At 41.0% G+C, this 22,854-nt stretch overlaps 1 protein-coding gene across 7 annotated transcripts in view; it reads right to left on the reverse strand.

Annotated features, from left to right (window-relative positions):
- Positions 1-21,958, reverse strand: part of LOC110989033 (cdc42-interacting protein 4 homolog) — a 49,462-nt gene extending 27,504 nt beyond the window's left edge. For 2 of the 7 annotated variants that reach the window (XM_022253105.2, XM_022253104.2), the window contains exons 1-2: positions 14,360-14,683; positions 4,651-4,766 (exon numbers count right to left, since the gene is read on the reverse strand). In XM_022253105.2, the coding sequence (XP_022108797.2) occupies positions 4,651-4,766; positions 14,360-14,551 (308 nt within the window). In that variant the 5' untranslated portion in view covers positions 14,552-14,683. Of the gene's footprint in view, positions 1-4,650; positions 4,767-14,359; positions 14,686-21,725 lie in introns of those variants that run through there. The other 5 variants (XM_022253108.2, XM_087143057.1, XM_022253107.2 and 2 more) reach the window with 5 other exon arrangements.
- Positions 21,959-22,854: the final 896 nt, after the last annotated feature.

Here is a 22,854-nt window from a genome sequence, read left to right on the forward strand (position 1 = left end):
ACAGGTACATGTACATGTACTGCACATGTATTCACATGTTGGCATTTCCCATCCGACCATTGGGGCCAGTTAAAATTACAGTTTAGCTTTACATCGCTCAGACGGGGAAAAAAAAGGGCAGTGTGGGTAATTGCTTTCATATCCCTAACCTCACCTTAAGCTACATGTACATGTGCACTACTCTTAGTACCAGCAAATGGTACGGTAGTTTGTGAAGTTCAACAGCCTATTTGTTTCAGGTGCATGTACTATGTGTACTTCTTAGTACATGGGTCATTCCATGAGGTTGGGGCACAATTTGTGACGGTGTCCATTGTTACGTGTTACATATTTCCCTGTATGTGGAGTCCAAATTGACATTGTTATACATGTACATGTACATCTTGCAAGGCTGAACACGGAGGTGTGTGTTACTTTTACAGAGTAAGTGACCTACTGCTACTCATGACAGGTGGTAAAAAGTTACTCATGTAACAAGGACACCGTCACAAATTGTGCCCCAACCTCACGGAATGACCCACATGGTACAGTAGGCCTACTGGTACTTCAGCCCAAGATATACACTGTATGTAGGCACCCTGATTACTGTCTGACATCAAAGTCAAAGGGACTAAGTACTACAGAATACCATCAGAGTAGTATTTTGTAGTACATGTATGCGATTTTACGCTATAAATTTATTCTGAAGTGATTAGGGACATTTTGTAACTACCACTTCTTGCGATCCGAAGTGCATTCATGGAAAGCCAAAAGCGGACTTTAACAAACCCTAACCCCCCAGGCTCTTGCACTAGGGAGCATACTGAACCCAACAAATTCAATATATTTGTCTATAAATGTATTTGTACATGCAGGTCACTGTACCAAACCTGATAAACTCCAACAGAATGAGCCCATTGGAGGTTGGAGTGATACGATATGGATGGGTCTATGCAGTATAGAATGACTTGCACTGCAGCAGTACTAAACCTGACAAAATCAATCACGGTCCCAACACTTGGTTAGGTTGGTCCAGCAAGCCAGACACTGCACACAATGATCCCTGTGCGTACCGACTCACACAAAATCCAACACCATCGCCTTAGACCTTTGACACAAAGTCCAACAAGAAATTCATCAGGTATGATACCAAACCTGCCCCAAAATATGCAAAAATACCCCAAACTTTGAGAAGCCTTAAGGGGTACACTGTGCAAAAATACCCCAAACTTTGAGAAGCCTTCAGGGGTACACTGTGCAACCCTCCTTACACGAAACTCTGCTTAACTCAAATTTTGCACCAAGATTTTGCATTAAAACCCTTACACAATCTTCATGTAAATTACAGCTATAACAGGGGAAAAGGCTTGCAAAAGGGGACAAAATTATGGGCCTCTGTAAGTTTCCAAATTAAAACACCCCTTCCACTTTTCCTGACGACTATCTGCCTTCTGATGCATGGACTGCTCATGCATCTGCCTTTGCTTGCGAATCATCAGGCAAAGTAATGACAAAGTGTGCCAGGATGGATTGGGTTGGGCTTGGATTACAAATGCCACAACCCACGGAAGGCAATCGCTGGAGTTTCCACCAGCTAATCAAGGCAAGATGTGTCCGCCCGACAGGCAAGTCGCTCCCACATCTCAAGACAAGACAGAGTGCATGGCCTCCCAAGGCACACAAAGCGCCGCCCAAGACTTCGCAAATCTTTCAACCCAGTGATGCATGTGCATAGTACATGTACAGTAGATGGTTAATGTCATTTTGGACGGAATGTCAACCTCATTTGTTATTCTGCAAGTGTAAATGAATACTCTGGACACATATTGCTGACGTGTGTGACCCACACCTGTATTTGAGCACATTTTGTAACATGAGATACTAATTTCTTTGAACACATCCGCCACGCTATGCTTACATGCATGCAAATTTCGACAATCTGGAACAGAGACACGTCAATCTAAATGTAATCAATCCAACAGCAATTGCTGCGCTTCTGGGAAAAAAAAAAGCACACACACTTATACTGCAACTTCCTCATTACTACAATAGCTTTGTAACATTATCTGCAGGCATGTAATGTACATGTACAATGCACATAATATGACCACTGATAATAAAAGCTCACATGTACATGTACATGCCAGTAATGTACCAGGTACACTGTGGATGGCTCAATGACAATCTATGCATCTTTTAATAGTTTTAAGTTTCTTTTTCCCCAAATAAATCTGATTTACATGTACCAAAATTACAAGTACATATACATGTACATATGTACACAAAGTTGATGTGCAGATATGTACAATGTACATGTATTATACATGTACCGTACAGTATGCGCCTTAATTGTAGAAACTTAGGTCAATCACCATGTATGTGCAACTCAAATCTACAAGTGATGATACCGGTATGTTCACATACATACATGTACATGTACAACGTACAGAGTATGTGCTGCTTCATAAAAACACTGTACCGGTACATGTACATGACTGAAAATTGTTTCATCAATTGTACCTGAGCACTGTACATTTCAACAACATGCACTTACAAGTTCATGTATAATACATGTGCATTTTTATTCAATACAGAGTTACTGTGTGTATGATGTACATGCATGTACATTGTGTATCAAATTGCGTGATTAGCTAGCCAGATGCTGTTTTTATCAGACAGGCGGAGCGCTCAGAAATAACTCAGATCAAATGCTTAACATTTCAACTTATCACACCGGTGTACATTGTGCTGTTTCTCTCAGCCCTATATAAATTTAATCCCTGGTCTTAAGTGGATAAAGATAAGAAACACAGAGCCAAGATACCTGAACATACATGTACAAACATGTACACCTACAATGAGCAGAATGCAATACACATGTACATATTGCGGAAATTAAGTTATGTACATGGTACATGTACATGTGCAGACAAGTACATGTATTGGTGAGAATGTTACAATAACATGCACAGTGACATGTTTACGACGGACCAACTAATAATGTACTGTACGTGTATTTTTCCAACTGGTTAAAACATTAAGGACATGGGTAACGGCGGTATATAAAGGAAACGACTTAATACTAGCCTGTGAAACCTGGTGCGCTACTTTTTTTCAGTAGCTGGGGTGACCAATGATTCATGAAGACGGGACAATGCAATACACCATTTAAGACATGTCAAAAACGGGAATCCATTACGTCGCTTCGGTAGCTTAGTTGGTAGTGATTTGAACTACAGATCCATAGTCCCTGGTTCGAATCCGACCCATTTGTGCTATTCATTTTCCAATTTTATCATTGTGTTTGGGATTTCCTTTTTCAATTGATGCAGAAACAGAGTCCAAGCATGAACCCTCTAAGAGTCTTGAGAAAAATAGCAGACCAGGTTTCACGGGTTAGTATCTAGTCACTTCTGTATATAAAGCAATGTACATGGACTAGTACGATATGGAAACTCTTGAGGGCAATTTTTTTGTCCGTCACCTGCTTAATTAAGGCTTCTTTCACTGATGCATACAATGCCCAGAAAAATTACCCCCAAATGACTCAACCAGACACTCAAGACGGAATCAATCAAGGTTTCAAGCAGAAAAAAAAAATCAACTGTAAATTGAGATAAAAACCAATGGGTAATTTCATTTTAATCTGATTACAAGTACATGTACATACATGTAGGCATGCGCGCCCACAGGTACAAACTGCACCAAGCCGGCAAAGAGTGCATGCACATGGGACCATTATAACAAATGTGCAGTGTGCAGTGTACAATGTACATGTACAACACATGTAATTTGCACTTACAAAGAAGGAGTACATGTACATGTACATCACAGGAGGTAAATGTACGATGTACATGTACATTGTTTGAATGCACTTTGGTACAGGTAACAATATCCCTTTACTTGATTATAGCCGACAACGACAGGTAACAAATGTATAAAATGTATGTTTCCTGTGCCTGCACACTGGCTTTTCAGGCCTGCCACCTTCCTGTTGGCTTTTTCCCTGCAAGTATTCTACATGTAGAGTGCTTTCTTGTGATGTTTGACAGTTCTTTCAGTGTGCCAGCTGTCAATCACCACTGTCACCAAGCAAAGCTACTTCATTCCAAGCGACTGGCAAGAAGAAGTTGGATTTATTACTGCACTGAATTAAAAAGATGTCGGCCAAAGCGTGCACTCACCTCAGTTACTCTGGCCACTGTTTCAAATTTGCCAGCCTAGATAGAACCCGGTCTTTGCAGCACTTAAGTACCAACAATGCACTGCTATTCAGGGTTCAGCACAATTCTGGAAAACTGGTGGATGTTTCCTGTTGTTTCTCAAGAAGGAAACTTATTTTCGAGGACTGGATTTCGATGAGAAATATATTTGACATAAATTTGAAAACCTTCAGCAAATTGGCTAAGGGATTACTGGAGGGAAAATACTTTTCACACAATGAATAGAAGGAGTGATTTTGGCCTGTGGGGATTTTCTGTTTTGTTTTGTGTTGTTTTGTTTTGTTTTAGGGGTGTGTTTTAGGTTTTTTTGGGGGGTATTCTATTTTTGTTTCTTATTTTTGGTTCGCTTTTGCATTGGGCAGCGGGCAAGCATTTCTGGCAGACGGACCTGAAATCTGACCTGAATACTCCAGTCAGAATTGAGATACGATCCAAAGAGTTTACTCACTTGAGGGATGTGGCGTACTCAGACTCAATTCGTTGTCGCTCCTTGACAAAGTGGCAATATTTATCGAGATGCTCAATGCCCTTTTCTGTGTGCTTCTCCAGTTGACTGTACTGGTCCTGTACAAGTGTAATCAAATAAAAAAATAGGGGAAACAATGCCAGAAACAGTGATTACAAATATGACTTCAAGGAAGTGAACCAGACCCCTACATGCAGAGTTACATCGAATGTCATCTATTAGTCATGACTAGTTTCCATGTGGTTGTCACAATCGCCAACAGCATGAAAGATGTCGAGGCACACACAGTCACTGGTGGAAGAAACGCTTTGTGACATCATTCGACAAGAAAATTTAAACCAAATGGCATCCAAACTCTGACACTCTTTGTGTGGACATTCTATTATTACCAGTAGGCGGTTACAAGTATTCCACTGTTCTACACCAAAACTTACACTACTGTTTGAAGTTTCTCACTTATGGTCAGCTATTTTATTGACAACTGGAAATTCATGTCTCAGTCATAAACACGGCCAAATGCGTGACAAAGATATCAGTTTTCCAGATGCACGATGTCAGGTACTTGTACACATGCATGTACATGTAGATATGCCGGCACCTTCTATACATTTAACTTCCGCAATGCACCATACAAACACAACACTACTTTCAACAGACAGTCCAAGAATTACTGATTAAAACTGATGGAATCAGAACAGGTGAAAGTTAGAGAAACAATGTTATCTGAAGTGTAAACAATGACAGCCAAATCCGTTTTAATTTCTGATTTGGTCAAGTCAAGAACTAGTGACCCCAATTCACAATTTCTAGAAGGCACTGAATACCTGAACAGGTATTTATTGATGTAGTGAGCACAAATACATGTATCCTTATTACCATGTTCGCAAACTGTATACATACATCAATACATGTACGCATACAGCTGGCCCTCTTTCCCCAAAGCCTGTGCGCAGGATAACCTGTGTGCAGGATTTCCTGCTAGAGATTTGAGGAAGGAAATACAGTGTACTGAGATACATGTACCAACAGGGAGAGACAGTCTCATTTCTGGTCAGATCTTGCCAAGACAATTAAAAATGATAATTAAAGTGGCAATGAAAATGTACCTCCTACAGTTCTTGTACATGCTCAGTCACATGACTATGCACATGACAAGAACACCACATTCTACATGCACCTACAGGCATAAAGTTGGCATCAGGTACATGTAGATATGTGCATGTACTACTGAAATGACTGATCTATCGTAAGAGTACATGTACATCAGAGATGTCACCTACATGTACATGTACATGTGTACACGTACTCACCAAGTCACGCTTTTTTTTACGACACGTTTGCTAGGCAGTGTTTTCTGCTCAGAGAGTCTAATGCCTTCTGGACTCACATTTGTTCTTTTTTAAACACTTTTCCTTTTCTTTTTCTCAAATATTCTACCCCGACAGATTTGTTTGAACTCCACCACCACAACCCACGGGCAATTTATTCTGAACGCTCATTTTCGCCGGGCACACACCGCTCAATGCAGCTTTCTGCCGACAATGGCTCCGGTCATATCATCCTTCAGTAATGCAAGATGACTAATGCAGCATCGCACAAGTGGCCAATAAAAAGACACAGTACATGAACAATGTGGCCAATAAGAAGACACAGTACATGAACAATGTGGCCAATAAGAAGACACAGTACATGAACAATGTGGCCAATAAGAAGACACAGTACATGAACAATGTGGCCAATAAGAAGACACAGTACATGAACAATGTGGCCAATAAGAAGGGACAGTACATGAACCATGACGCGCATGTGCAAATGTGTACACTCAACAGATACGGGCAAATGAAAAACCACTGAAAAGAATGGCCTCAATGGCAGAACCATCCTGAAAAAACTTAATAACAGTACATGTACAGGTACTGTACATGTACAAGTACATGTAGATCTGCATGTTCATGTACGGTACATGCCGTACATACTGTATATCAATTAATTCACATGATGTACGGATCCTCATTTGGTCACACCCAACGTAAAAAAAGCAATCCATTTTCAGACATGCAGGTGGTATACTAGCACATATGTATAGGTGTGTAGTGCATTCACACTGACATCATGACTTCAATTGTAATTATTTGTAAATGTCAACTGTGCTAAAAACAGCACTAATAATAAAAACATAAAAACAGTTTACTGTTTGTAACATTAAACTGCATACATGTACATGTACATGAACGACATGGCTGATCGGTAAAAAGTCCTTTCCGACTACCGGTATGTGGTACAGTGTACAACGTGAGTGTTTCTCAGTGCCTCGGCTGATAACTTATAAACGTGCATTCAATGTGCATGTGTTTGGTAATAGAAAAAGAAAACAAAAGGAATTTTCACTGAATGAATCACCATATATATATAAACACATATATATTATACTGGCAGATTACATACATGTACATGTACTCCTACACGTGCCATCTGTCAGCACTAGGCATACATGTACATGTACATAGGCCTAGTTGTACATGTATACATTAATTTCATGCACTGTACTGAACCATGAACTACTGTACATACATGTACATGTACATGACTAGAAGTATGAATATGGATGATGTAAGTTGCGGTTGAATTTAACAAATGCACATCATGAGAACAGTGCACTGACATGAGCACCTGTCTTTTCTCATGTGTGCAATATGCATGCAAGATGGTATTCTTTTAAAGGGTTAAAGGGGTGGTCTTGGACACTATAAATCTTACAGACCACACATCTCTGTAATATATTACGGGACCCATTGAAGTGACACATGGCAAGTGAATTATTAGGGCTAGAGTTCAAGTGCAGAGCTTAGGCGTACCATGCAGTGTGTGCAGAACTGTATACCAGTAATTACAGTCCTGACAATTCAGGATATTCCAATGGGGTACAGTACATGTACAATGTACGGACACATATACTATGTATGTACATGTATATGTGTATGGTATAAGGTACATGTACATGTACGTGTAACAACATACATGTACAACCCTAATTTGGACTGAGGCTAAGGCTGCATCCGAATCGCTTGTCTAGAGCTAGGCCTAGGTCTTCACTCCATTGGAAATGCGTGGAGATGCGCAGACAATAGACCTAGCTGTAGCTCTGGAAGCCTGTTTCGGAAACGGCCTAAATGAATTGTTCATACCGTATATTTCCCTGTACAGTTCACTTCTGGATGTACATGTACTTGTATTTCACGAAAGGAAATACAGGATTTTTGTCCCAATAAATCGGATTGGTCAGGCCATCCCCCACCGATAAATCCAAAATCTACAATGTATTTTATATGTGATATGCACATGTTAGGTACCCTTTGTGTACCAGGTACACTTACTGTGCAGCCTCACAGTCACAAGACTTTCAGGTGCTGAGAGAGAAATGGCAGGATCATGTTGCACTTGGTATAAATGCTCACCGAGATGTGAAATGCAGACGTCTATTTTCTTTGTGTCAGACAGTTCATGGCGCATGCATAAATGTACAATGTCATCTAAACTGAACAATACGCAAACTCGATCTCAATTCAAAACTTGTGTGCACATTTTTCACGGCCAGTGAGAGTCCATGAACGTATGCCAACAAGTTACCGGTGCAATTATACCAGAGAGATAAATATGAAAGAAATGCTGAGAAACCACGGGTCCCAATGAGACTGCAAATGAGAAACTCATATGGTGATGCATGGTTAGGTGATACCAGAGAGAGTACACTGTGCACAACGAGGTCATTTTGGCACAATTTGGCCCAAAACATTAAAATGCACGTACATGTACGTGTATGTTACAGGCACGCAGTTCCATGGTTTTGTCAAATAAGGAAAACGGTTGGAAAATGCCTGATGTCTGACTGGAATTTCACCCTGAAGGTAAAGAATATCACATGTGTGTCCTACATGTACATGTACAACATGCTCTGGGCCTTCAAGGAACACCGATAAAAACTACACCGTGCAGCAACAAGACATTTGGTTTGAACGTGGAGCTATTAAAACAGCGTTCCATGGCTTGAACTTTGCCACAGCCCCAACATCACAAGTGTAAATGATTATAAATGGACATGTCCTGGTACATGTAAACAACATTTGGTAAACATCCAACACTGCCATGCCTGCAGAAACACAAGAGCGATGACAGTTTCCACCAAGTGTTCACAGTCACGGTTTTCCTGATGCCCGCTCCTGCTGTCCACAGAACTCAACACAGCTCAAGCAGTTGATGTAGGAATGCTAGGCTCGGCATCTTGATGGATGGCAAGACCGACAAACTTCAGCAGGCTCAAGGTGCAAATATGTGATATGTTTATACATGTGGCTTGACACTCCGCACAGTAACAAGACATGGTAAAGCCATTCTATTTTCACAGGGCTTCAAGAAAGTAGCGGTACACCATACCGGTACCACTGTGATTTACTGTGAATGGCGCATTCTGTCTCATTCCTTTGCTAGACAATGGACCCTTAAAAAAAACGAGGGTTTTCAAACATCTGAACAAGAATGGTGAATAAACACACAAGGCAACAGCAAAACTTTGAAGAAAAGCTTTTAAGTTCTTCACCCAGTGATGATGGTTCAGATGATCATATTGCCATGGCAACCTTGCGAAAGGTAAAAAATGACTCATGCAGCAAGTGACGTACATTGTACATTGTGCATTGGGACAGTACATGTGGTACATGCACATGTAATGTGCATGCTTTTGTGCACCAAAAGAGCACAAAAATGCACAGTGAAGTATACATGTATGACTGGTACATGTACATCTACATGTAGACTGGCCTAAGGTACAATACATTCACATACAGTGTACATTGTAATTTTTTGAATCATTGGCCAATTTTAATAGACCAAGCTGCGGAACATTTCGAGGACCCCCCCAGTGTTTTGATCCACAAAACTGCCCTAAATGTACATATACGTTGGGCCCCCTTCCACAATCAATCAAGTGCATATGAGTTCCTCACACATGTACTATAAAAAGGTCCTTGGGACTTTACAAACAAACCCATACCTTGTTATAACTTGTACCCTGGTATTATCAGTGCTCTTCTTACATGTATCTGTGTTTGACTGACTTCACAAGTACATTGTACATAACTGGCAGAAAGTGAAAGCATGGGCCAAAATGTGTATCATGTAGAATATATTGTACATCCATGTGTAATATTACAGAACTGTACATAGACCAACTACACTGAACTTGAATTTTGAAGTGTTTCAAAGTTTCAAACCAACACCAGACCTGCATGTACCGGTAAAGTCTGCATGTACACTGGGCCAACCTGAACCCACAGATACCACATGCACATGTACATGTACATGTATATGACACCACCTTATAAAGTGTGCATGAAAGTCCAAGGTTAGAAGTGACCCTGGAACCAGATGCAAGGATATCCTGCCCAGTACAGTTTTGCATACACACTCACACACAAAAGGTGTACCTCAGTGTCAAAATGGCAGTGTACCGGTACATGTACAGTACATGTACACTGCATACTCTGGACACACGTACTGCTGTATCACGCCCACTCCAATGAACTGTACACAATGATATGCATATGTGCATGTCCCCATTACCCATTCAGCCGTGACTTTACATGTACATGTAACATGGAATTTTGACTCTGTGACACTGAGCGAAGAGTTGTATCCAACACATTACGGCAAATTTCAATGGCAAGGACCTGTCTTGCACGTGGGTGGTACCTTCTGAACCATTTCGATGAGACACTCTACATGTACATGCATGAACAATGTATACTTAACGTGTACAGTACGGCCAACACATTTAGAAGCTCAAAAATACTTACAGGACCTTCACGTAAGCCACAAATTGTCACGTGTAATCGGCACATTTATATATTTACCGTACCGATACATGTACATGTATGGTGCATAATGCAAGCTAACGTGAAGGCAAAAAATCAATGTGCATACACATGTAAAATATACCACATGGTTGGATTGGTACACGTCATACATGTATGTGTACATACAGTATGCATGTGCATACACATGTACATGTATATGTACATTCCAGCTATTCACAAGCTCTATATGTACATTGTACATGTGCATGTGCTACAATGTAGTACTAGTACATGTACATGTACAATGCACATGATATCATTTGACAAGGTTGGTCAGTTTTGTTCACAGTCTCAACGGTTGTTACTCCAGCTCCACGATAGCAGACAGAAGTGGCAAGGAGGTGATCTCCATTATTTCTAAACAAAGTACGGTAAGTTTGGGCACATCACATCTTCAGTAACCCTTAACATTAACACCAAAAATCCCCTGCCCCCAATTAAAAAAAAAAAAATCAACTCAGTCCCTCCCATCTCAAACTCGGAATCCAGGAAACCGCACAGCCAGTATCCATCTGCCTACATGTACAAGCACCTGCACATGAATATATCCAGTCTACTGACGTACATGTAGCCCATTTTTAATTCCATCATGTGCACAACAAGAGCCCTGCATTTCATGACCCAAACACTAGCAGTAACATTTAAGAAATGCCAAGTGTCAATGGGAAGTGGTGTATTAATGTTAACTTCATATACATGTACATGAGTTTGGATATTACTGTTTGGACAATGATCAACACCTGTCCATACCGAGGAAGTATCCAAGAACAAATAAAACAGAGACAGAAACAAAATATGCCAGACAAGTAAATGTACATGTATCTGCAGAATATCCAACACTTCCAGCTACATAAAGCATTCAAGGTTAATCAACTGTGCATAGTTCCAGTTCAGGACACAAAGCAAAACAGGACAATGCAGATGGACATTGTACAGTACATCACATCTCCAGCTCCGTCAGCTCCTGATAAAAGCACTGAAGAATGCAAGTGTAACAAAAGAGTGAAAAAGCGCTGCACGCTGCAAGGTCGTGGGCGAAAATAATAATATCCCCCCCACCCCCATAATCATTCCTCCTAGAAATCTAAAATGAACAGGATACCGGTTTTTACCCATGTGGGGCCAAACCAAAAAGAAGCTGCATTTCCTATTACGGACAAAATTGAGATGGCTAAAATAAAATTCTGACTTGGAATTTTTTTAGCCAAAGTATTCAGGTGGGATCATGGGTGACGGTCAATTAATTTCTTTTGCTTAAACTCATTTGTAACAGTTCAGTTAAACAAGTCATACACCGACTCAACGGGGCAATACTGCAAGTTATTTATCACTGGTTAGTCAAGTGGTTAAACTTGTCTGCACTGAGAAAGCAGGCAGCCTTGTGTAAAATGAAATAAAGACACACAACAGAAGCCCACTTTTGTCAGTGAAGAAACTTAACACTGTAACATATCAAATCTTTCAAAAACAAAATATTTGTATGCATATTCAGGCACTGTTCATGTATAGTTGGCACCACAGGTTTTTTTATAAATTATAAGGAAAAGGCTCTCCTTGATATTCCAGGATCAGTCATATAATGGAAGACACAATTTTTTTTTGTATGGCCTCATAACGTAAGCAGGGCACTGTCATCAAACCAACACAAGGTGTCAAGTTATGTAAAATGTACCCATTCACAATATCACATGTATTATGAAGTGGCTATCTGGAGTTCATAATGGTCTTGGGGTGTGATTAACCCCCACATGCTAGACAGCTGTTGAACTGTCAATATTTTGAGGTAGTCCCTCAATTATGGCATTCCTGCTCAGTAACTGACTGAACTGATGACACATCCTAAGGCTTGCAGTATGCACATGCACAAAGGATATGGTACAGACGCTCTCGACGAACGTGCATTTGCATGGATTGGGCCTTGACTTCGACTTGTAGACAGGCTTGACTGAAGCGTATAGTTCACCAAGATCAAATGAACGCCCTCCATTTTCTGAAGGAAGTTAAATTAATACACTGTACATTCACCTCTACCAGTAACTGTGGGAGGGATCAAATTACTTTAAAATTGTTTGGGAAAACTAACACAAACGTGAGTACTCTACATGTATGTATTTACTGAAGATTAGGCAAAAATGTCTTGAGGTTTGTTCGCACTGTGGTCAACCCTTTTTACACAGCATTATGGGCCTACATGTACATGGACATGTACATGTACATCACCAGTACATGTACATGTACATGCTTCCAAGCATGTCGGGAGAGGTCAATTTTAGGGAGGGGAGGATTTTGGAACATAAGAGAAAAAGTCAGATGTACAGGTACCGTAATTGGGTGCTAAGAATATCAGCAAAAGGCTAGCAATACAAGCTACATTCCAGGTGATCAAGATCAATGTAATCAACATGTACATGTGTGAAGCAGGTATCGCGGGACCATACTAAGACAAAGATAGTTTTCAGTGAATATTTTTTCTCCCAAACAGGAAAGAATGCTGCACTGACTGGTAATTCACAGGGACTTAAATATGGTGAAAATTGAAAATCTTTATGTCTCCAGAAGAAAGAAATTGATCAATTACTGTTTCGTAAGCCTAGACGTACATAAAACAAGTAATGCAATGTTTGTTTGTTTTTCCTAACTACATGTACCATAACCTAAATCCAAAAGTCCCAGCAGAGTAGGACTTACTTGTAGCCTTACAGCCATGCCATTATTTCTTTACGTAATTACGGTACGTAATACGGGCAATTCACGGTAGTGAGCCTCCAAGAGTTTGCAACACGTTGATCAATCACAGTGCCCTGAATCTGTCGACCCAATGCGCGTTTGGAAAGGGTCGACAGATTTCGCGCAATGTGATTGGTCAAGACGTTGCAAACTCTTGGAAGCGCACTATTGTGAATTGACCGTATTACACGCTATTTAAAATCCGTGGATTATATTGTCTAGAAACTTGGCAGGTCAGATACAACTTTCAACAAAAATAAGCCAAGGCAAAAACTGCAAACAACCACAGCTCCAATTTGAATAGGTTCACTACCATGACCATTAACTCAGAATACATGTACCGGTAGGTCGTATGATGCACTTACACTGTACATGTAAGCTATATTTATAATATGCTATTGACGTGTTGCTAATCGAGTGGCCCAATTCAACTATGGATGATCCTCACAGTTTACTTATCTTCTGGTCATCTTGGCAAATAAAAATATCCTGGTAGTGAAATTTGACAGGCGTCCAAGGAGTCTACATGTAGTCTCCCTGGAGCTCTTGCCAATGTCAGACAAGGGAGATGACATCTGGGCTTTTACAGACAATAAATCAGCTTTCTGTCCAATGAACTTGGAGTAAATGGATGGAATCAAGTGCTTGGAAATAATTTGTGTTGACCAAGTTCCTTGTTCCTTGTCATTCAGATCTGGAATTTGATTCTCGTGCATTTTTTTTTTTTTTTTAATAAGGAACTTTAACTTTAAATGAACCGGGAATACCACACCCAGAGCATCAAGACACTTGCAACTATGTATACGTGTATTTTGACTTCTGCTTTTTATTTAATACGAAAGCAATGTTTCTACCTGCAAGGGATAGTTTACCTGCGTAGAGATTTTTTTTTTCATATCAATCAGTAACACATCCACAAGCACCACTTTGGGCTGAGTTTTTGAAGTGTTATTTGGCTAAATTGCAAAGTTATGTGTACTTCCGCGTTGCTCCCAATTTATCACGGGGACAAGAAGTCAAAACAAGCTGGTTTACGTTACGTCATGCAGGTGTACCTCAAAATCAAAACCTTCTGTGATATCTCCTCTGGATGACTTCCGTCCAAGGGCCTTGGGCCGAGCCACTCGGGGCTTGGGCATCTTGGGCTTGGGCAACTTTGGCGGCGACTCCTCCTTGTCTTGGGTGTGGCCGTTCTTCTCAGCTATGTCACTTGCACCCTCTTCCACCACCTCGCCATGTTCCGACATGTTTCCCCAGAACAACTCGGTCACAACTCTACAGACCACTTGAGCGCCCGTGCCAGGTTGAGGCCGTAGATTTATTCCAAATTTAAGGGCACGGCCAGCACATCCAACATGTATCCAGCTACTTACATGTACATACATACATATACTGAAACACTGGATGCTTACTTGACCTGCTGTCTGGCTGGCTCGACCACATATTCCATATTTGGAGGTATTTGGATGAAGTGGTGGAAATAGCTAATTAGGAGCCTCCGTGCTCATATCCCATACTACCCATATCTACACTATACATAGTCCATGTGGCACTAAAGATGTGAACTTGGCAAAGTGTGCATTGTAAACCTTAATTCACATGTACATGTAAATATGCACACATGTAAAAGTACATGTACGGTACTTGTCTGTAACAAGTTGAACGCAATGCACAGAAAATGTACATGTACATCAATCACCAAATGCTTTGAAGGATGGAATCACGTGAAAAATTATGGAAATAGTATTCCTGTGTTTTAGCCCTAAACCCTGAGGCCTCCCTGCTAGGCACCACCCTCAATCCTTCAAAATCCTCCAATTATCCATGCAAAAAAAATTGCATTCAGCCTCAATCCTCCAAAAACTTCCAGCAGTTCTTGAATATGCTCCTTTGAGGGGTTCCTTGAAATCCTCCGGCAATCATGTTGAGGCAGTGTGAATGGTATCCTGGAGCAGTGCGCGGGATTTCACATCGAAGGTAGGTATGAATTTTTGCATGGCTGAGCATAAACAACACAAGGTCTCGCCCACAACCTTGACATAATGCATCCTTCGCACATCTGCAACACTTTTGCCACTCTTCCTCAATCCTCCAAAATCCTCCAAAACCACAAAGAGGATTTTGGAGGACTGAGGAGGGTTAAGGTGAGATACATGTACACATACATGTACATGTACATACAAAGTGCAATGTGCGCATACATGTACATACATGTAAAACACATACATGTACATGTAAAACTATACATGTACATGTATGTTTACTGTGTATGTAGAGCCAATGCCGCCCATGTCACAAGCATATTCAACAAGCAAGCAAGATATGGGACGGAGAGAACCCCCCCCCACCTTTGTGTTGGTCATTGTTTAATCGGAATCTCAGGAATTCTTTACAGACTTTTAGGGGGGGGTGTTAGGTAACAATAGTCTAGAGTGTGTACAGGGATTGGACAGTTAAGGGGGGTACCCCTCTGTCCCGTATCTTGCCTGGTATAGAAGTGCGGGTAGAACAATGAACTTTCAGTGCAGATCTCAGCGTGCTCAATTACATGCAAATTCTTTAAAAGATACATTGTACATGTACAAGTCACTAGACAAGGAAGTTACCGGTACATGTACATGTACATGTACTGGTACAGTACATGTAAACTCAGTTTTGTGAGGATTTTTTTGGGGGGAGCTGTTACGCATGGACATGTTTTTTATCCTGGAACCTGTCAAAGTCAACCTTCACACTGACCACAATGCCAAAGGTTAGGCTAAACTCAACAAGAATGTCAACCGATCGTAAAACAAACGGAAAACATTTTGCTAAATAAGGCTTGGTCTGTTACCGGTACATAGAGTCTGGATACTCCGAGTACATGAAGTGAACTGATAGAATTCCAAACCAATGCACGTACACGTATGTACAATCAAAGTGGTTTCACTTAGAGGCAGGCTACATACGGTATGGCGCAGGTACGTGTACAGGCAACCAATTATCTGTCCATCAACTTCCTGATAATACAGGTCCACCTGAACATTGCTTTTGCAATATCGCGGCTTCATCTCTTCAACACACACAGCTTTGAACATACATGTACTGTGAGCAGTGGTAGGCTTATTGAATTCACTTATAACTGCACTAAACAAGCAACTGACAAAGCTAAAATAACATCTTACCTCTTTAAATACGGCCCGCATAAAATGTGCCATTTTGAGCCCAAACTCCAGCTGACCAACTTCTGATAAGAATTTATGCAGGAACACCACCCACACAAAATGGCGTTCCATGTTTATAAACAAAGGAGAGGCTTATAACATTGAGGTGTGCACATAAACTTGTATTAGTTGGTACTACACACCCTTTTCATAACATGTACAGTTCATGTATCTACATGTACTGTACATATACATGTGTATTAAAAAAAAAGTGTTCACTGATCAGAATCATGTTTATTTTAGTACACTGAGCACTGTCACCTTTGTAACCCACTTCTAGTGTGCAAGATACACATGTACCATGTACATGTGTGTGTGCAACTGTGCATGCTCAGAAAGACTGGAGTGGAAAGTTGACAATACTTAATAAAAGGTACAGTCCCTCATTTGCAGTTATCCAAAAAAAGTAAGTGACAAAGTTACTGTTGAAGAGCATGCTTGATTTGAAGATGGTTCTGGGACAAAACGCCCTTTGAAATTATTCGTTCTGGTAATCTGCCATTTTGAAGAAACAATGAAAGAAGGCCATTTCTGGTGATGCATCGAAAGACAGATTTTTTTGAAAACCGCCCTTACAAGCATGCTCGCATTGACAGGATACACCTGCTCACGTGCAGGGTTCTCCCCACGTACAAACTTGCGTTTCAGTCCAATACACGTAATTCTTTGCCTGATCATTGCCGATATGCCAAAAATTGGCCAGATATCCTACTGTTGCACAGCCAAAAGTAGGAATGGAAATGGGCTACAGTTCAAAAACAGAACTCTGCAACACCTGCCGATCAAGAGATTTGTCAAGTCAAAATCATTATCAAGTTTTTGCAAAGTAAACATGTTTGTAAAAAAAATGAAAATAAATCATTGAAATAAAGCACTCAATTACTTTTAAATCTGTCATTTTTTCCCATGAGAAATTACTAGTACAAAGCTCCGGAAATGCTCTAGAATGCACCAGACAGCATCTAAATTTCCTTAAAAGTTCCCTCCTAGTCCTATGCTGAAGTCACTCTTTGGGTCACTTGGTGAACACCTCAAAGAAGCACAGCTGTGTTGTGTTGTGCACTGCACCAACAGTCCCTCATAGGAATATCAGATTGCACTTTTGTGCTGCCTTACAACTGAGCTTCACTGTTTCATGTGCATAATTGTGCAGTAAGCCAAATGCAGTGAAGAGGACTGCACAAAAGACCCTGGGTCATTTTGTGCCGGCAATCTACCGGTACTGTGTACACACTGAGCCTGTGCATGTTTGAGTTCCATATAGAAAATACATGCTCACCAGTGACTGTGGGCATTTGTGCACATTTGTGCTGTAAAACCAAAGGAGGGTTAAGTGGACCCTGAACCCCACACCATGGCTTCACAATATGTCAGTAAACAAGGACAGAAATCCCCCACACATTAAAACCTCCTGGGAGAACCCTGACGTGGTTACTATGATTCATCAGTTCAGTGCATGACATTGCATACCTGTAGCTACACATGCTTTTGACTGAACATGAGAATTCAGGTGCAATTTAAAACAAAACCCAGCAACTTTTGATCTAAAATCAAAATCCTAGAATATAGTTTTCCTCTGAATGTGTAGCATTCACTGAGCAGAAACTTCATCAGGCTTATTCTAATAGGCACCCTTCTTCAGATTTTGAGTAATTTTGTTGCCTCAAAGGAACATAGTGCACAAATGACTGCAGCCTAGTAACAAGGAATTTTAACAAGGAACAGTTTACCAGAGTGATGTTAATTGACAGGTTGTTTACACTTCTTACATGTAGTTCAAAGGTGCACGCATGTTGATTTTCACCAGTTAAACCTACTTTTTTGTGTGCCATCTTTGTGGTCCATGGATACACTGCAGTGAGTTAAACCAGTTTTTATGAACACGTGTGCCATCAGCTACGTTAATTAAATGTTATTCACTCTCACCTTAAACCGTGTGTAAAAGGGAACTGAACTTTTGTGGAAAATAACAGTCTTCAGAGAAAAGGTGTTTTGCTAATTTCTCACAAAAGGATACATCTTCACAAGGCTACGAGTACAAACATTATTCAAGCTCTGTACAAGCACACAACTTCTGTGTACATTTTGTGATCCCCCAAAATTACTAGGAAGTGCACAAAATATTTTCTGAGAATCTCATTTACACATGTGTACGTACATATGCCCTTCTGTCTTTTTACATGTCTGTTGGGTGTTAGGAATCAAGTGTAAATACTGGCTCCATGGATGGATTCAGTGCGTCAGTACCTGAAAATCTGGACACAATTTTTTTTTTATTTACACATGTACCGTACTTCATGCACTTCCCTAAATGAATTTAAACAGGCAGTAAAGGCTGTCTGATGTCTGGAAATCCTTATCAGGATTTCCTGACATGAATTTCTTATTTTTTTCTTTTCCTCACTCTGTGTTTTACTACTCAAGTTACACAAGCTGTGAATTTACACAACATGGTTATGCAGACACCACATGCTTACTGTGAATGGGGTACTCAGCCGGCACATTGTGACATCATCGATATTATCCCTGTTTATTAGCATACACAGTTTGAACTGCTTCATGAAGATGATGACTTCAAGCTCCATAAGAGCATTTCAAAATTGAAGGGGAAATTTCTCTTTTCTTCCCAAATGTTAGTAAAATATCTCTGGATTCTCTGATTCCCACTGAATCCTACAGTGATTGCATTGTACAGTTTTATGACCATTTTGGAGATGAAATCTGAGGGTTTTGATTCAGGGTAGGCCTACGCGCTGTTTGGAGTGAAATCAAACAGTAAGGAAGTACCCCAGAACTGTGGGGTCTTACGTCCGCCCCGCTCCCACGAATGTGGGAATGGGATGGACGTCAGACCAACAGTTCTTGGGGGTAGTACTAGTAAGAAAGGCCTACAGAAGGCTCCATATACACTGTACATGTACCGATGCCACTTGACACCCCGTGCACAAACCCTACGAGACTGGTCTGAAAAATTCTAACTTGTTTTCTAAGTAAACGACTTAGTTTTTTCTCGTAAATTGAATTTTTCTGGACATGTTTTTGCTTTCTGGTGGCTAATAGGCTACAAGGTCACTGTTGGTAACAATTGCTGGATACGTATAGGCCTATGGAACTCTTCCTGGTTCTAACTAAGACTCTGTTACTGTCAACCAAATGTTAAAAGAGGTAATTTGTAGAGTCCTAAACCTAGTTAGCCTAGCCTACTGAGACTAACATTAGGCGTCGATCCAGCAGCTTGGAATGGGCCAGGCTGTAGGCATTTTGGTTGGTAGAGTGGGTGGGAGAAATTAAACTGGACATGTCATGTGTCAACAGCTGGGAGAAGTAGGGCATGAGTTGATAATGGGTGTCGGTCACTTCGCCCCATTTCCCATATGAAGCCAGAAATGAGACTGCCAAATCCACACGGTCTTCCTTGTAGCACCGCTACACTGCTGCAGAACTGAGTATGCGCATTAACAAGTTCACATATCCGCGTACGTGTAGAACAGAACTGACTCAGGTGTAGCACTGTGTAGCAGCGGGTTTGTGCAAAAGTCAATGGTGTAGCACTTTTTTGCTACACACCGCGGCCCCTTCCTTTTTCATTTTCCCGTGTAGCACTGTGTAGCAGCGGGTTTGTGCACAAGTAAATGGTGTAGCACTTTTTTGCTACATGCCGCGACCCCTTACTTTTTCATTTTTCCGTGTAGCACTGTGTAGCAGCGGGTTTGTGCACAAGTAAATGGTGTAGCACTTTTTTGCTACATGCCGCGACCCCTTACTTTTCTTGCACCTTCGTCTTGCACTGTGTAGCATTAGTGTGCACTTGAAGGTCTGGTTCTTAGACCATCTGATTGGCTGTGCCTATATCCTATTGCATATCACCTGACTAAACTTTCTGTGTGGCATGTAACACTGCTACACACACAGGTTCTGTCTTCTTCGGTCTCATTTCTGGCTGGGTACACCATTTCCACTTTGCCCCTGACCACTTCGCCCCATCTCCACTTCGCCCCATTTCTACTTCGCCCCATTACCACTTGGCCCCATTGCTTATCATTCATTTTGTTCTTCAGTAAGCCTGGATGCAACAAGTAAAAACATTGACCTTTGAGTACCCAAATAACAATCGGATAATCCAACTTTCAAAGGCCTCAACACCGATTCCGATTTCCTGACCACCGGACCCAAAATCTTTTGACAAGACCCTAAAATTTTTATTGGCAAGTGAGAAAAAAGTTTTCTTTGTGTTTCGTTGTCGCTGTGGTAAAAACAAAAGCACAAAGTGCTGGTTGCCGCCGCGCCGCATCCGTGTAAGAGAATGTATAACGGAGTGTGACAACCAGTATATTCATGCCTCGGCGACCGTTCATGTACGTTATCTGTCACACGTCGAAAAAAAATCGATGTTTGCAAGATTTCTTCATTTTAATTCTTAGTCATGTTAGTATCTTGTCTATGTGTGTATTTATTTATTTCATCAGTTTAATTTTAGGTTGTTTTGCTCGTACTTGATGCGAGCATGTTTCCTCAACATTTCCTGTGGGGCCGGGTACAGCTGTCTGGATGCATTGACAATTACCAGAACGATGTGAACAGAATTGTGTGTGTCGCTTTGAAATAAAAGAGGATGAGAAACAACCCCGATGCTAGTCCAACCAAATGCATTAATTCAACATAATGGACAACGCAGGTGACATTAATTTAATTCCGTAGAGTTTTCTAAAATAACTACATGTCGTTTCATGCCATTTGTGGAACTCCTCGACCATATTTTGAAGAGGCTTGTATAGTAACACACTCAAAATGGACGGCAAAGTGGAAATAGGGCGAAGTGGGGATGGGGGGAAGTGGAGATGGGGCGAAGTGGAGATGGGGTGAAGTGGAGATGGGGTGAAGTGGAGATGGGGCGAAGTGGGGATGGGGTGATGTGGGGCTAGGGCAAAGTGGTTAGGCATGTCATGGGCATGTTAGGGGCGACGTGGACATGGTGGAAATGGGGCGAAGTGACTGTAAACGGTTGATAATTACAGGCATGACAGGTAGGGTACCCGCCTCTTACGGGGATCGGGTACCCGGTTCCCGTATTACCAGTAAAAGCACACCACGTTATCGTAGTTATTTTTCATCATGTTCAAAGGCCTACCGGTCAAACATTCGTCCGAATACTGGGCCCACCAACATGACCATGTCAGAAGATGACAGCCACAGTGCTGATAACAAATTTCTAACTTACCCAGAGCTCTTCTCCCCAATTCATTTTCGTAATGATAAACGACCTCCTTAATATTTCATATCCAGAGCATACAACACAGAGAGCAAAATCTATAAACCAACTCTGAAGAATGAAATCCCTTTCAGATGAAACACACGGTCAACATCATATTTTTTTCTCCACCTGTGCAGTTTTACAACATCCGGACCGATCCCATATCTTCCAATATGCACCAGCAGCCAGTATTTGTGGTATTCACTGGTACCCTGCTTCATCAGGTTTTTCACATGATTACTTAGTCACCAGTGAATATGCCAATGGCTGTATCGTTCCCAGTAGTAATTACCTCGAAACAACGATGCCTACAAAGCTTCCGGCCAGCCCCAGCAGCTGGTACGAGGAAATCCTTGTAATACTAATGGGGCGTTGGAGCAATTAAAATTTTTGACTAAACTCATGCTGTTGGAATGTATTGTAATTCCTTGTACTGGTTTGTGGGTTTTGAATAGCAAAGATGGAATATCTCATTTCCAAACATATAATTTAAAAATGCATAAAACAGGTCTTCATTCGAAAAGATTTAAAATTGTACACCATTTTGAAGAACATGAAACAACTACAACTTGTCACGCAAAAACATTTTTAAAATCGATAGATGTGAAAAAAAATAAATGTATATGTATCTTACAATGATAAATAATAAAAAAATACTGTATAAATGAATGAATTATTTTGAGTTTTGAATCTTTGCGAGTTTACAATTGGGTTTCCTTCCTCCATGATAAATCTGATGGCCCGCCTACTGATCTCTAGAGATCTCTAGATCAGTGGGCCCGCCCCCAACTTCTTACAGTTAGGTTGGTGAAAACAGCGCCACCTGTGATCGATACCGTCCAGTCCCCATCCCGTGATTTATCGGTGCATAACAATTCCTGGATGAATCCCCCCTTCCTTCCGATCCGGCATCAGGCAAATCTCGAGAAAATAAACGTGTGACAACTTTTTTTCCTGTCGTTTTCTGTGAGCAGTTTCCATCATTCGCAATGGCATAAGCCGAACAATTCCATTAAGCCATTTTTTATCGAGGGAGAGGATACGTTTTGTACAATATTTGTACTCTATTTACACGGTGCTCTATCTTACAATCGCA

This window comes from Acanthaster planci, linkage group LG11 (assembly GCF_054643075.1).
Source record: "Acanthaster planci isolate LZ-2023a linkage group LG11, COTS_SCS, whole genome shotgun sequence".
Taxonomy (NCBI): Eukaryota; Metazoa; Echinodermata; class Asteroidea; order Valvatida; family Acanthasteridae; genus Acanthaster; species Acanthaster planci.